Source organism: Brassica oleracea, chromosome C1, assembly GCF_000695525.1.
Source record: "Brassica oleracea var. oleracea cultivar TO1000 chromosome C1, BOL, whole genome shotgun sequence".
NCBI lineage: Eukaryota > Viridiplantae > Streptophyta > Magnoliopsida > Brassicales > Brassicaceae > Brassica > Brassica oleracea.
Window position 1 is genome coordinate 32,600,835 of NC_027748.1, and position 13,461 is coordinate 32,614,295.

Consider the following 13,461-nt stretch of genomic DNA (forward strand, 5'->3'; position numbering starts at 1 on the left):
CTTCTCTGAGATAAATTGGTATTTGGTATATCATCTCATATTGTTTTCTCTTGTCCAGTTTTTTGGGATCTCACTTTTCTCTCTACTTTTTCCATGACAGCATTTGTATAGGGAGCTTCGCTAAGATGCAAAGTTTGTCTTAGAAGAACTCAGGTTTAAATTCTTTATATACTAAAGCACAAGTCACTTGGTTAATTAGAATTTGACACATGGATCCTATTTTATTTTTTAAAGATTACAAAATTATGTATAAAATAATAAAAGCAAAATTAAGAAAAGAAAAAAAGGTGAAGAGAACGCATGATCTTTAACAATTGAATCCATTCCAGTAATCTCTTCCAACGGTTCTTCTTGCCCACACTCCACGATCACCATTCATATCAGTTTCTTATAACTACCTTCATTCCATCATTTATATTTCTGCAGTGTCATTCTATGTTCTCTCTTACTCAAATCCACACAACATTTCTTCTCTAAGATAAATTGGTATTTGCTATATCATCTCATATTGTTTTTTGTTGCCCAGTTTTTTGGGATCTCACTTTTCTCTCTACTTTTTCCATGACAGCATTTGTATAGGGAGCTTTGCTAAGATGCAAAGTTTGTCTTAGAAGAACTCAGGTTTAAATCTGTTTTCTTCCCAAATATGTAAATCTGAGACAGAGGAAATGCAATAAAACGTTTTTATGTAAGTGTATACCTCTGCATTCCAATAAAAACAGGAGAGAATAAGAACAAAGTACTGTTGGGTCAGTCTACAATCCAGCAAAAGAAAAGCCAAAACAAATGAAGGAGTTTTCTCTGCAACAAACGGAATACAAAAATAGAACCACCCATAATCTGAAAACAAGTGGTATTTTTAATTTTCTCTGATTCTCTTTCTTATGTTTTTCTTTGAAAATCTCTATTTTATTTTTGTAACCTTTACATACTTGAAGAAATTCCATCGGCTACTAATATTAATGTGATGCAGCTTTCAGAAGATGGAAATGCAACAAAAAACCTAACACTACAGGGGAAAACAGTATCAACAACTTCAATGATGCAACAAGGTATTTACAAATTTTAAGTTAAAAAAAAACAAGGTATTTACAAATATGTGTGTTATGGTCTGAGTGCTTCACAAATATTTTTTTTTAATTATAATAGAGCAAATCGAATATATAATATACAAATTGAATATTTTAAATATATGGATTCTATTATGTTTAGTTTCGTTGTTTTTTTTATTCATTATATCAAATCTAAGACCATGATTAACCCGGGTTCTTAGGGTGGAGTTCTTAGCTTCGGTTAAGAACCGTTTCTTAGCTTTTAACTAAGAAAAGCTAAGAACCGGCTCTTAAATAAGAGATATAAGAGTCGGTTAGTGTAAAAAAAAAGTGTCAAATCATGAGTTAAGAACCCCAGATTAAGAGCCCGAGTTAATCATGCTCTAAGAAAACCTATTTTAATGAAGACTTATTTACAAAAAAAATAAGAGTTCAAAAAATAACCGAATAGATCAAACGTAATATTTTAACTACATTTCTGCATGTATGTATGTATCTTAATTTTCAAACCCTTTGTTTGATTAATGCAGCCACGGCTAAATGGAGTACTGAGGTAATAATAAGTATATAGGACTCCCATTATATAATATTATAATCACTCTTACTCTTTTCCATTATACAAATCTGTTTTTTTTCTTCTTCTTTTTTTGACAAATGTTTTTTTCTTCTTCCCAATAGCTTATTCTTAGGAAACAAATGAACAAAATATTTGGCTGCGTGCGTATATTTAAGACATTAGACCTTAATACTGGTTGGAAATATGAACGTAAATATTTTAACACTTTTCTTTCGGTTAACCATGGAATCTTCCAATGTTTTTTTAAGTTTTTTCAGCAAGAAGTGTATTGGTTTTATAACGGTCAAATGATAGGCTAGGTCATCTTAACACCGAGAAACCTGAAATTGGCATATTGGCGCTGACTGAATTGATCAAATGCTATTTATTCTATTCCTATTATTTGAACTGATGAGTTGATTATAAATGTATTTGAAACCAGTTATTTGTTGTCTCTTATTTGATCAATATAATTCCAAAAAGTAACACTTAACTAAAATTGTTTATTACATTTTACTCAAAACATATTAAATTATATGTAATTATTGATTTGTTTTTCTAATAAAATAATATTTTATTTTATTTTGCAATATGCCTAAAAAAATTAGTCAGTCCGCGCTATTGCGCAGGCAAATATCTAGTTTATACATGTTTAGTGATAGGAAATCTTTTTTTTTCTTTGCATATGCAGAACAAGACATATCATCATGATGGCCACCGTTTGATTTGAATACTTCCATTAAGATTAAAAGATTTCATCAGACTATGTGTTGTTTAGCAAATTTCCAGTCCATCTTTGTAGAAAGTTTATTCTCACAGTTTATATCTGATGAATTTATATTTTTTTTGTGAAGTAAATCCATAAAGACAACAGAGATTTTTATATCTGATGAATTTATATATCTTTTAGTTTATATTTGTCTTTGACTCTATTTCCCGGTGCATAGCATCGGGAATAATACTAGTAACCGTATAAACAACTTTTACTAGTGAAGATACATTGTTTACTCCACAATTATATAACCTTTAGTAGGCGTTTCTTAGAATTTAACACTTATCAATTAAACTCTCCACCTCACCGACATTACTTTCATTTTATCCCTTCCCCAATTCAATGAACCCTAAAAAAAAATTACGAGAGAGATTGTGTGTAACCGTGAGGCTTTGCTTGGTTTGGAGCAAGAAAGTGATTCTATCGAGTTTAGTACAGAAAAATTGTCACTACGGGCATTCTAATCCATCGAAAATGGGATAAAATTTGTTTTTGAGTTTCCTAAAATGTTTGACAAATCTTAAACTTTATGCATATATTTCTATCTAACATGACTCTATGATAATTAGACCGAGTTTATTGCCATTCGTTGAAGATTTGCTAGTGTAGGAAAAACTTTTATTTTGTGCATACAAGGTATTCGATTAAATGTTTTTGACTAATATCCTTTGTTTTCTTTGTTAAATTTCAGTGACAAAGTTGTTTGCTTTAATGTCTGGTATTGTGGAAAGTTTGAGACTCTTGAAAATTGGTCTATGGTTTATATCCGAGGAAGATAAATGGTACTTGAATAAGAACCACATGCAGGGGCTTGGAGAATGCTCTGATTTTGCCATTATCTAGACAAAGATTCTGGTACAAATTGCCGGCTGAGGATCTTTCTAGCCTGAAGATATTATGTGATAGCAATTCTAATTTTGAAAAGATGTGTGAAGTGGCAAATTGTACTGGGTATATGGAGATATACATGGAGAAAGATAAAGATGGTGATGACAGTGGCGATGATTCTCGTCATGAGAATGGTGAAGAGGCAACTGATAATCTAAGTGATGGGTCTAATGAGGTATGTGCTGAAGAATCTCGTATTGAGAATATAATTGCTGACATTGTAGATGATGAAGATGAGGTGAATGGTGATATGGTACGAACTCCTCCTCCATCTAATGGTGAAGAAGAGGAGGAAAATCGCATATATTATGAAAGATGAAAGAGGGAAAGTGGTGAGCAAGGAATAAAACAAGTATTTGTAACAGAAGAATATTAATTGAAGGCATATGATGTTGAGATCTATGAAGCTTTCAAACAGAGGAATCCCAATAGTTGTATAAGTGCTTTCTTCGGCACCATATCATCATGTGAATATGCACTTAACAATCAGAGTATTACAACAATTATTGGAAAATCACGAGCACTGCCTTTGGTTGAGATGTTAGAAACTATGAGGAGGCATACTATGGTGAGGATTTCACTTAGGAAAAAGAAGGCTAGGAAATGGAATAAGAGACACAGTCTGAAAGTTAATAAAGTCATTGCCGCAGAAGAGAAAGAAAGGAAGAATTGTAGTGTGGAAATTCCTAGTACTAATGGAACGTATGAGGTGATTGAGAACGGGATAGCCCATAAAGTTCATCTGCGATTGAGGCCTTGAATTTGTCGAAGGTGGAACTTGACGGGGATACCGTGTAGACATGCCTTGCAGGTGGTGTTTTTAAGAAATCTCAACGTAGAAAACTACATCTCTCACTGGTATTTGACAAGCAAATGGGTGGCGCAGTATAGTATTACCTTTGAAGCAACGAATAGCCTCAAATTTTGGAAGAAATCAGGTGAACCAACGCTGACAGCACCACCAAAAGAGCCTTCTATGTGTCGGAATAAGATGCCACAAAAGAGAAAGACAGGGATAAACGAGGAGCAAAAAAGGAAAGAAGGTGACCAACCATGGATGAACAATGCAATGCTACAGATGTGGTTTGATGGGACATAACTCACTGAAATGCAAGAATGGAGGTGTTCGTTAAAAGCCTAGGAAGCCAAAGAAGGCAAAGACTAAAACCACAGGTGGCATGGACAGTGAAGAAGGACCAAACCAACAAAACCAACCAACTCAAACTTCTGTTTTTTAGCTGTTTATTGCTAGGTTGTGTTAAAATGTTGGCTAGGATGTTTTAGCATGGTTTGGAGTTCTTTTGCTATAGGATTGTGTAGGTTTTTGGCTCTAATACAGCTATGTAATGTCGTTTATGGTACTTTGATGATGCTTATTAAACAAGATGACCTAGATTATAATCTTATAGTTCTTGTTTTGTCAATTGAAAAATTTAAACCTAACAAACTAACGTAACCTCACAAGAAGAAGATAAATAATAAAAATAAATTATATTTCCTCTATCTAATATATACTATTATAGATTTACTATTTGCGTGTATTAACAATGTTTATTCATTAGCATAAATGGTTTAGGATGTATGAGATCAAGCGTCAGACCCGAGTTTGACGCCAGGGAAGCCCTTTTTGTTTTTTTCTTTAATTGAAACATCATTGTTTTAGACGTTTGTGGGTAGAGATGGCAATTCTTGGACTTGCCCGTGGGCCGGACCCGTTAAGCTTTGCTGTGGGGCGGGATTGGGCATGAACATCCAGGCCCATTTGTTTAGCGGGCCTCGCGGGATAGGGACTGTGCGGAATTGGGCCTCATGCGGGATGGGCTCAAATGAGCCTGTGGGATATTGAAGACCCGCAACTACTATTAAAGAGGCTCTAAGCCTTTAACCGTTATCGATAAACTCAAACAAGAGTTTAATCAGGCACAACAAAAATCTTCTCATTCATTATCAAAGTATGAACTGCTGGTAGAGACGAACAACCAACTCAAGATCAAAATTCAACAGCTTGAAGGGTTACTAGGTTCTAGTTCTACCGAGAAGGAAGCTGCTATGAAACAGGTGGAAGAGGCAGTTGAAAGATTGAACCAGAAACTTAAAGAAAATAACACCAATTTATTGTATTGCAGGTTACTTCCCTCACCGAGCAGGACAATCAAGTCAATAAGATATTTCAAAGTACTAAGGTTGAGCTCCAATCTGTTATTGCAAAGCTTGAAGAACAAGTAACCTTAGAGAGGTCTAAACCTAATACTTTGGTGTCGGAGATTGAGAAGCTCAAGGAAGTGGCTGCTGAAAAGTCTGTTTTGGAATCACATGTTGAAGAACTTGAAAAGACTTTGAAAAAATTTGAAGCTCAGTTGAAAGAAGAGGTAATGCACTCATCTCAAACAGAGGGAAGTACAACTGTTATGATAGGATCTATATATAACAGTACTGATTTAATGTTTCTGCAGGTCAAAAATGCAACTGCTGCGTCTGTAAAAGTGGTCGAACTCACCTCAAAACTGCAGGAAGACGAACATATTTCTAGTGACTGAGATGTGCTCAATGAGCAAGTGCTTCAGCTTTAGAAAGAGCTTCAAGCGGCTCAGATTTCAATTGCTGAACAGGTTAATGAACTTTTTTCTGTTTGACTTCTACATATCTCATACATGCTTTGGCATTCGTTAGGACTCTTTAGTCTAATTCAGAAAAAGAATTAAAAAATCAATCTTCCTTCATGTTGTCACTAAGCTCTGATATGTTTTCCACGGAAACAGAAACAAGCAAAATCCCAGAAGCATTCAGAGTTGGAGGCTGCACTAAAGCAATCACAAGAATTAAAGAAATATAACTCGCCAGTGTTCCTTAATCCTAGCACCCACAATCATATCAATCGAGCTTCCCGTAAGCATCGCCCAGCTACTGTACAGCTCGTCCTGCTTACTTATCCTTGTTTCCTCCTTTGTTTGGTTAAGTCTCAGTATCCTGACGTCTTTACCTTCTATCTTGACCATGGAACGCTTGCCTTAAGGTCCTAAGACCGGCTGGTACGTTTCCTCGAACCATGGCCCGTCCCAACGATCCTATCTAGGATCGGGGATGAGACATGCAAGATTCAAAGAACAGGAGAGTAGAAAGAACGGCTATAAAGGAAGAGAGGAGGAGAGGCAAAAGGGAGAGGGGAAACCCTAGATACTATACACATTAGGCATGACCTCGATCTCTCACTTTATATACTTTTGTCTTAGTTCTTAGTCATTGTAATCTCATCTCTTTGTAACCATTGTATTCGATTAATCTCTATTAATAAAATCCATTTTTGTCAACCGGAATCTGACTACATCGTTGTGTTCTAAATATATTGTTGTCTACGTTATTTTTTTTCCTAATCTAGTACAAACAATCACTACCAAATATCTGTGTTGGTTTTAGGATCCACAGTTAATACGAAATACATAGATAGAACTGTTATAGAAAATATAAGCAAAATATCCAAATGTTTATGAACTTGTGCTGTTGAGATTTTTTTTTCATTTGGTTAACGACAGAAATCTGTTTCAAAACTCAGAGATAGGGGGATGATTTAAACAATTAAACTTACACTTCTTGTAATAATAAAATACCATTAAACCAGCAGACAAGGAGCATCTTCAAATGTAACTATATATGGTTTCAAAGAAGGCACAGATAAAAAAACTGAACACACCTAATATGCGTGTTTTTAACAATAGTTACTAAAAAGTGCTTTAGATCAATGGAAAAATTGGAAGATAAATCTAAAGTTTACGGTCTCTATATTTCTTAGACCTGGTGATTGGTTGGACTATAGATGTACAAATGTAGCGGTAGGATTTAGCTCATAGTTCTTATTGTTGTAGCTGTATTTTTTTTTTTTTGTAGAAAAATACTACAATTTTTAAAGTATTTTAATAGTTACTTTAAGAAAAAAAAAAGTAAAACGTGAACAAAAAAAAAAGTTGTAGATGCTGTAGCAAAACTTTAACTTAAAAAATAAAACTACATCATAATTGGTTAGGATTAGTGTTTTAAAAACAGATGAAGCTAAAATTCTAAGTTAAAGTCCAACCAATCATCACTAGAGACTTGTATTTCTTGTTGTAATTATCGGTTCAACAATTCTCAATAAAACTAACCAGTTTACTAAGGGTTTGACTGGTTTTGCTTTGCGGGAGCTAACGGTTCTTCGCGTTATACAACATTCATAGAAAAAAATTGTAAACCGTACGTTTTGCACCTCTCTAATTCTCTCAAAATTAAAAACTGGTTTCAGCTATCGTTTGTGTTTGCTGACAGTTTCGGGGAGGGTAATAATTTTTTTAACTGTATAAATATGTAAACACAAATATTTAGTTAAAATTTAAAGTGAGATAATATAAATACTAATATAATATACATATATATATATATATATTACATTTTAATTTACATTATAAAACTTTAAAACAAAATTGTTTTTTAATAAATTTTTAGACATTAGCATATATATACATATATAAACCCAGAAATAAAATTTTAAAAATACCACCATTTATGAATATGAGTTTATATTGATTGTATTAATATGATTTTTAATATTTTTATATAATTATATTAATTGTTAATATTGTTAATTTATTATTAGAATGATGGTGTATTTGGTAGTTAACATGTCATAATTTTTCAGCAAAGCACCCGTTTCTAACCGATGTACCAGTCATACAAATCGCTTAATAACGCTTATAACTGCAACCACCCGCATCTACAAATTTCCACAACCGCAACTGCTACGTTACACCGCTCATACCCTAAATTTGTATTGTGTGATTAGTCTATATAACTTGTCATTATGAAGTTCCAAAAAAAAAATATATATATATATATATATATAATTTTTTATTATTAATATCATGCTAAACAAAGTTTGAATCAAAAGTAGTAAAGCAATTAACAATTTTAATTTGACATTCAAGATACATCACCTAATTGTTGTTTATTTTAAGCAAACACATAAATTAATGAAAGCTTAGACCGAATTGAAGAGGTTTAAGAGATGATATCCATGTCCTATTGTATCAACTCACCGGTTAACTTGAGCACTAGGACCATTTTTAATTTAAAACGATGAATCCAATCGGTTCATTCGGGAACCACTTCCAGTTTCTTGTTGCTCCATTTGTTCAACCTTTTAGAAGCTTCTTCCACCTATAGTAAACATAATATCGGATCACTACTGAAGTGTATCAAATCAGTAAAATACAGATGCAGATACGCTGGAATACATAAACTTACCTCTTTTGTCCAGTCTGTTCGAAACGTGACCCATGCTAAAATAACAGTTTGTATAAGAGTTCCACATATCATTCCCGTCCATATACCCTATAACATCAACAAATTTAAACGCTATGATTAGTCTCATTAATAGTTCTAGTCTTTGTACAAAAAATAGTTGAATGGTAAGTATTTGAATGTTGAAGTGAAAGGCAAGTGGATTATCTTGCCTTGGCATCGAACTTGAAGTAAAATCCAAAGAGAGCCCCAAGAGGAATTCCGATAATGTAGTAACATCCAACGTTAACTTTGGCCACAAACGTTTGCCAACCGCATCCAACCGCCACACCTTAAATAGAAATTTCCCACTTGTTTTAAGGAAAACAATTTTTTTACTCTGTTTTGGTTTGTGAAACTGCGGTGTTATAAAAAAATTTTACCAGAAAGGACGGGTTGGATTCCATTGAGGACAAGCGTTAAAGCAAGAAGCGGGCAGAGATCAGAAACTGCAGCTGAAACTTCTTCACCTTCGGTGAAAGCATAGCTCAAGACGTCACGGAACGCCAAGATCACAATGGCTAAGATCACACATGTGATTAACGAATATATGTTGACGATGATAACAGAAAACGATGCTGATTTAGGGTTTCCAGCTCCCAATTCATTGCTCACTCTTACACTGAATCAACAACATCAATAACACCAGTATTTGTACAATCAAATTTAATTGGAAAAATAGAGATGAGAGCTCAGTGTGATTTAGCATTATTTAAGTTGGTGTAAAATGTAAGAGTTTTTTTTTTGCTAAAACGTTAATATCATATAAATATGAAAAAAAAGAGCTTACAAAGTTGTAATCCTAATTAAAGACAACACTTCCAAAGCAAAAAAAAAAAAGAAAAAACAAGGAAATATTACGGGGAGAATTAAAGAGTTTTTTTTTTTTTGAGAAGGGGCTTGAGAATTAACGAGTTTCAAGCACAAAGAATTTCAAGCACAAAAAAAGAGAAAAACTGAAGCCTTGGAAGTTTCAAGCATAAAATGTAAGAGTTTCTATATATGGTTGTAGGGAAATAAATTGGATAAAGGCGTTCTCAACTCTATATAATTTAAAATTTGAGAGATCTTCATACCTTATCGCTGCGTTGAATCCAACAGATATCATAAACACCCATCCTGAAATCGTCATGCTGAAACACAAAAGAGCAAATTCTGTAATATACAAATGAAGAAAAATATAGTAATTTAAAAAATTGTAGCTTGTGTCGTCGTACAACATTAAACTATTTCAAGGTTTCACTTATATCGGTATACATCCAAACTCGATACAGTCTATTCTCTGTGGACCTTCTTCTCCTAATTATTTACATTCTACCGGCGAATTTTCTATAAAAATGATGTTTTGTTCGATATCTTTAAAACTAAGATTCTAAGAAATAAAAGAATTATATATATTTAAATGCTTACATATGAATTTTAAAAGTAATATACTACTAATATACAAGTAGAAACAAATGGAGAGGCATTGTGATGTGACCATATATTATGATAGTACCAGAAGAAGAGTCAAAAGTTGTTCGCCACTAACATAGCTTTCATAGCTACAATACAGCCCTACAACAAAACTTCGTTTTGAACTTCTACACAAAGTTTTGTTCTGTGCTTTCCATATCGAATGACAATACTAAAAATGTAATAAAATGATTTTAGAAATCATTCATCAGAAAAGTTTATAACCATACGTTTTCGAATCACGAAAAACTAAAGTATGTATTTACTAAAATTATTTTGTTTAATTTAAGAGACGAAATAAATCATGAATAAATGTGCAATTTGTCAATTTGTCTACTTGGACAAGAAAAAAGGAATATTTTTGTTAATTTGTTTTTATGTCAACATAATTTTCAATTTGTTTTAATAGGAAATCTTTTTATGTTATTCTCTATTAATAACTAAAGTACTGTGTATAAACTGTAAAAATAAAAAGTAGAATATGTAAATTAATAAAGATAACGAAATTAACGAGTCAAATATTTGTTTAAGGAAACATATATTTTTAGAAAAGACTTACCAAATGGAGAGAGAATCAAGAGCTAGCTCCGGATTCTCGAGAAGTCCGGCGAGAAGAACGAGAATCTGAAAATACCAAGTTTCAAGGCATAGCATCACGGAGGAGGCGGCGGAGAGTTTGAAAAAACTCGGTAGCCCCGAGAACGCCTGCACACTAAACCCTCTCCACGTCTCACGACACCGATCACTCGTCACGATGTAAACAAACTGAGCCACCACAATAATCCACCACGAGAGGCTGAGCACCAGCGACGCTCCAAGAAGCCCCATGCCAAGCTTGTATATAGCGAGCCAGCTTAAGAGAAGGTGAACGAAGAGCGTGGCCGTTGAGATGTAAGCACTCGGAGCAACGATGCTTTGCGACTGTAGAAACTTTTGGATAGGGAAGTTAACGGCGTAGGCAAAGATTTGAGGGATAAGGCCGTATACGAAGATAGACGCGGCGGAAGCTATCTCCGGCGACTCTCCGAGGAAAAGCAAAATGGGTTTGGAGAAGACGTAGATTAACGTTAGGAGAACGCCGGTGAGAGTGAGTAACACGGTGGATCTCTGGAGATATATGCCAAGCATCTCGTATTTTCTACCTCCAAACGCTTGACCACACAACGTTTCTACCGCACTACCCATTCCTAACTAAGAATATCCAAAAAAAAAAAAATCATCTCAAAAAGACATAACACATGCAAAACAGAACATAAAGACATATATAGATGAGGACATCTATGTTATGAAGTTTTGTTTTACCATGAGACCGTATGCGAAGATTTGTATCCCGGTGTTACCAAGTGAAGCGGCAGCGAGTTCTAGGTTTCCGAGATGGCCAGAGAATATTTGAGTGGACATGGACATGAGGTAGTTTATCATGTACACGATGACCGCAGGCGCAGCAAGTTTGAAGAGAAGCTTGGATTCAATCATTGTGGCCTTACGAAGGCGGTGAAACAACGGAGTTTCCACGTCGGAAAGCACTCTCTCTAGCTCGCCGTTGCTAGACTCCGTCGAAGGAGAAAGCGGCACCGTTCCATCAGACTGAGGGTGGAGAAGCGGTTGGTATACGCCATCGTTTTGAGATGCGGCCATGAAGAAGCTCTCTCTTATTTTTTGGGCGGTGTTCTGTTATTAGATTATCGCCTAAGGATGTGTGTGGTTTTGTGTATTCTTGTGTAGGTTTTTTGGAGGGCGGCGAGTGGCGGCTTCAAGACAATCTACAAATAGTTTTATGTAATCCACGTCATTTTTCTTCTACTTCATTATTATTCTTTTGGATTCCACTGTTTATTTTTTTTTTTATTTTTTTTTTTTTCAAACTGAATAAAACAGTATTTTCATTTCCTTTAAATCATATAGTTTGACTGAAGAAAGTCAACAACTAGTGTATCTTATTCTTACAATCTTATATATTAAAACAGAACTCAAGGCCTTGATTCATGTGTAATTTTTTTAAAAATAGACCTAATGAACATATTCCTAAAAAATCATGTTATATTTAATCTCTAATCTTATCATATAAATTATGGGCCTACTAGAAATTTTTATTGGACTATCAATAATTTGATTTAAACAATAGATGATACATTGAATTTATATAAAGTATAAATTAAATAGATATAATTTAATGTTGTAATACTATATTCCATATGTTAATTATTTAAATATTTGTCGATGTTAATTTTTAAAATTATAAAGATTTTTTTCAAATAACAAAAATCATATTATCTAACAATAATTAATCTTTACTATCTTAAACCAATAAAAACAAATTTTAAACTATATATTTATTTTAAAAATTAAACAAAAACTAAATGTTTAATTATTTACTCGATAATATAAATCTATGAAGCGAAAAGTTTAATTTTTAAAAAACTTTCTAAATTTGTGAAATGTTACAATATTTTTGAATATGACAATAAAACAATATTTTACTAATCTTTATATATATAGTTACAATTTTAATAATAAAATAATAATCCGAAAATATTTATATAGAAGAAGAAACAAATACATGTGAAAGTTTGAAACAATCTATTCAATGAAAAAAATATACAATAAACTTATTATGTTTTAAAAATTGATAGACACATATATATTATAATATATATCAATTTAGAATTGAAAACAAAATGTTTATATAAAAATAAATGAAAATAAAAATCCGTGCGGTTGCGTGGATCGAGATCTAGTATACCATTATTTATAAAAATGTCTAATATATGCTGGTTTAATAGTGTTTCCAAAAAAAAAATATATGCTGGTTTAATAAATACATTACAAGAAAACATCGTAATTCTGACGGACATTCTGACGGAAAATGAGATCCTCGTAATATTCCGAAGAATTTCCGAGGAAATTCTAAGAAAACCCAAAATTTGGGTTTCCTCGGAATTTCCTCGGAATATACAGATGAAATACCGAGGAAGACATATTCCTCAGAAAACACCGACGAATATCCGAGGATATATTATAGCCGTTGGAGAGCCGTTGAAGATTTTAAAAATTCCGAGGAAAGAGCCGTTGCCGTCGGTATTCCGTCGGAATTTCCTCGGTACTGTCGGCAGCATTTCATCTATAAATACCCGCACCCCCAACCTCTTCATTCACTCCATTTGTTTATCCTCTCACATACTATATTTACACACGAATTTGATTGAAAAAAGCATGTCTTCTTCAAATTATTATCGTTCTTGGATCGATCAACCTCATTTGGATCCGAACACGAGATTGCTTACGGAAGAATACCAACGAGGTATAATCGAATTCATGGGGTTAGTTCAACGACAACCGGAAGCAGAAACGGGTATGTTAAGATGTCCTTGCTCTAATTGTAAAAATAGAAAGATTATTAAAGAGTGGGATGTTTGGACTCATCTATATTT

At 33.4% G+C, this 13,461-nt stretch overlaps 1 protein-coding gene across 1 annotated transcript; it reads right to left on the minus strand.

Moving 5' to 3' along the window:
- Positions 1 to 8,186: 8,186 nt before the first annotated feature.
- On the minus strand, positions 8,187 to 11,812 carry LOC106322852 (protein TRANSPARENT TESTA 12-like). The gene is made up of 7 exons (XM_013761296.1): positions 11,333 to 11,812; positions 10,590 to 11,221; positions 9,652 to 9,708; positions 8,959 to 9,197; positions 8,749 to 8,867; positions 8,540 to 8,626; positions 8,187 to 8,452 (listed from the first exon to the last, which is right to left on the minus strand). The coding sequence occupies exons 1-7, from the start codon at positions 11,666 to 11,668 to the stop codon at positions 8,387 to 8,389; spliced, it is 1,536 nt and encodes a 511-aa protein (XP_013616750.1). The 5' UTR covers positions 11,669 to 11,812; the 3' UTR covers positions 8,187 to 8,386.
- Between the last annotated feature and the right edge of the window lie 1,649 nt (positions 11,813 to 13,461).

What these genes read in the sequence shown, in the direction of transcription:
- LOC106322852 (XM_013761296.1), bottom strand. Translation starts at nt 11,668, where the DNA reads ATGGCCGCATCTCAAAACGATGGCGTATACCAACCGCTTCTCCACCCT. An exon ending in GGATTCAACGCAGCGATAAG is followed by an intron (nt 9,198 to 9,651) that starts GTATGAAGATCT and finishes TTGTTGATTCAG; the next exon opens with TGTAAGAGTGAGCAATGAAT. An exon ending in ACTTCAAGTTCGATGCCAAG is followed by an intron (nt 8,627 to 8,748) that starts GCAAGATAATCC and finishes TTGATGTTATAG; the next exon opens with GGTATATGGACGGGAATGAT.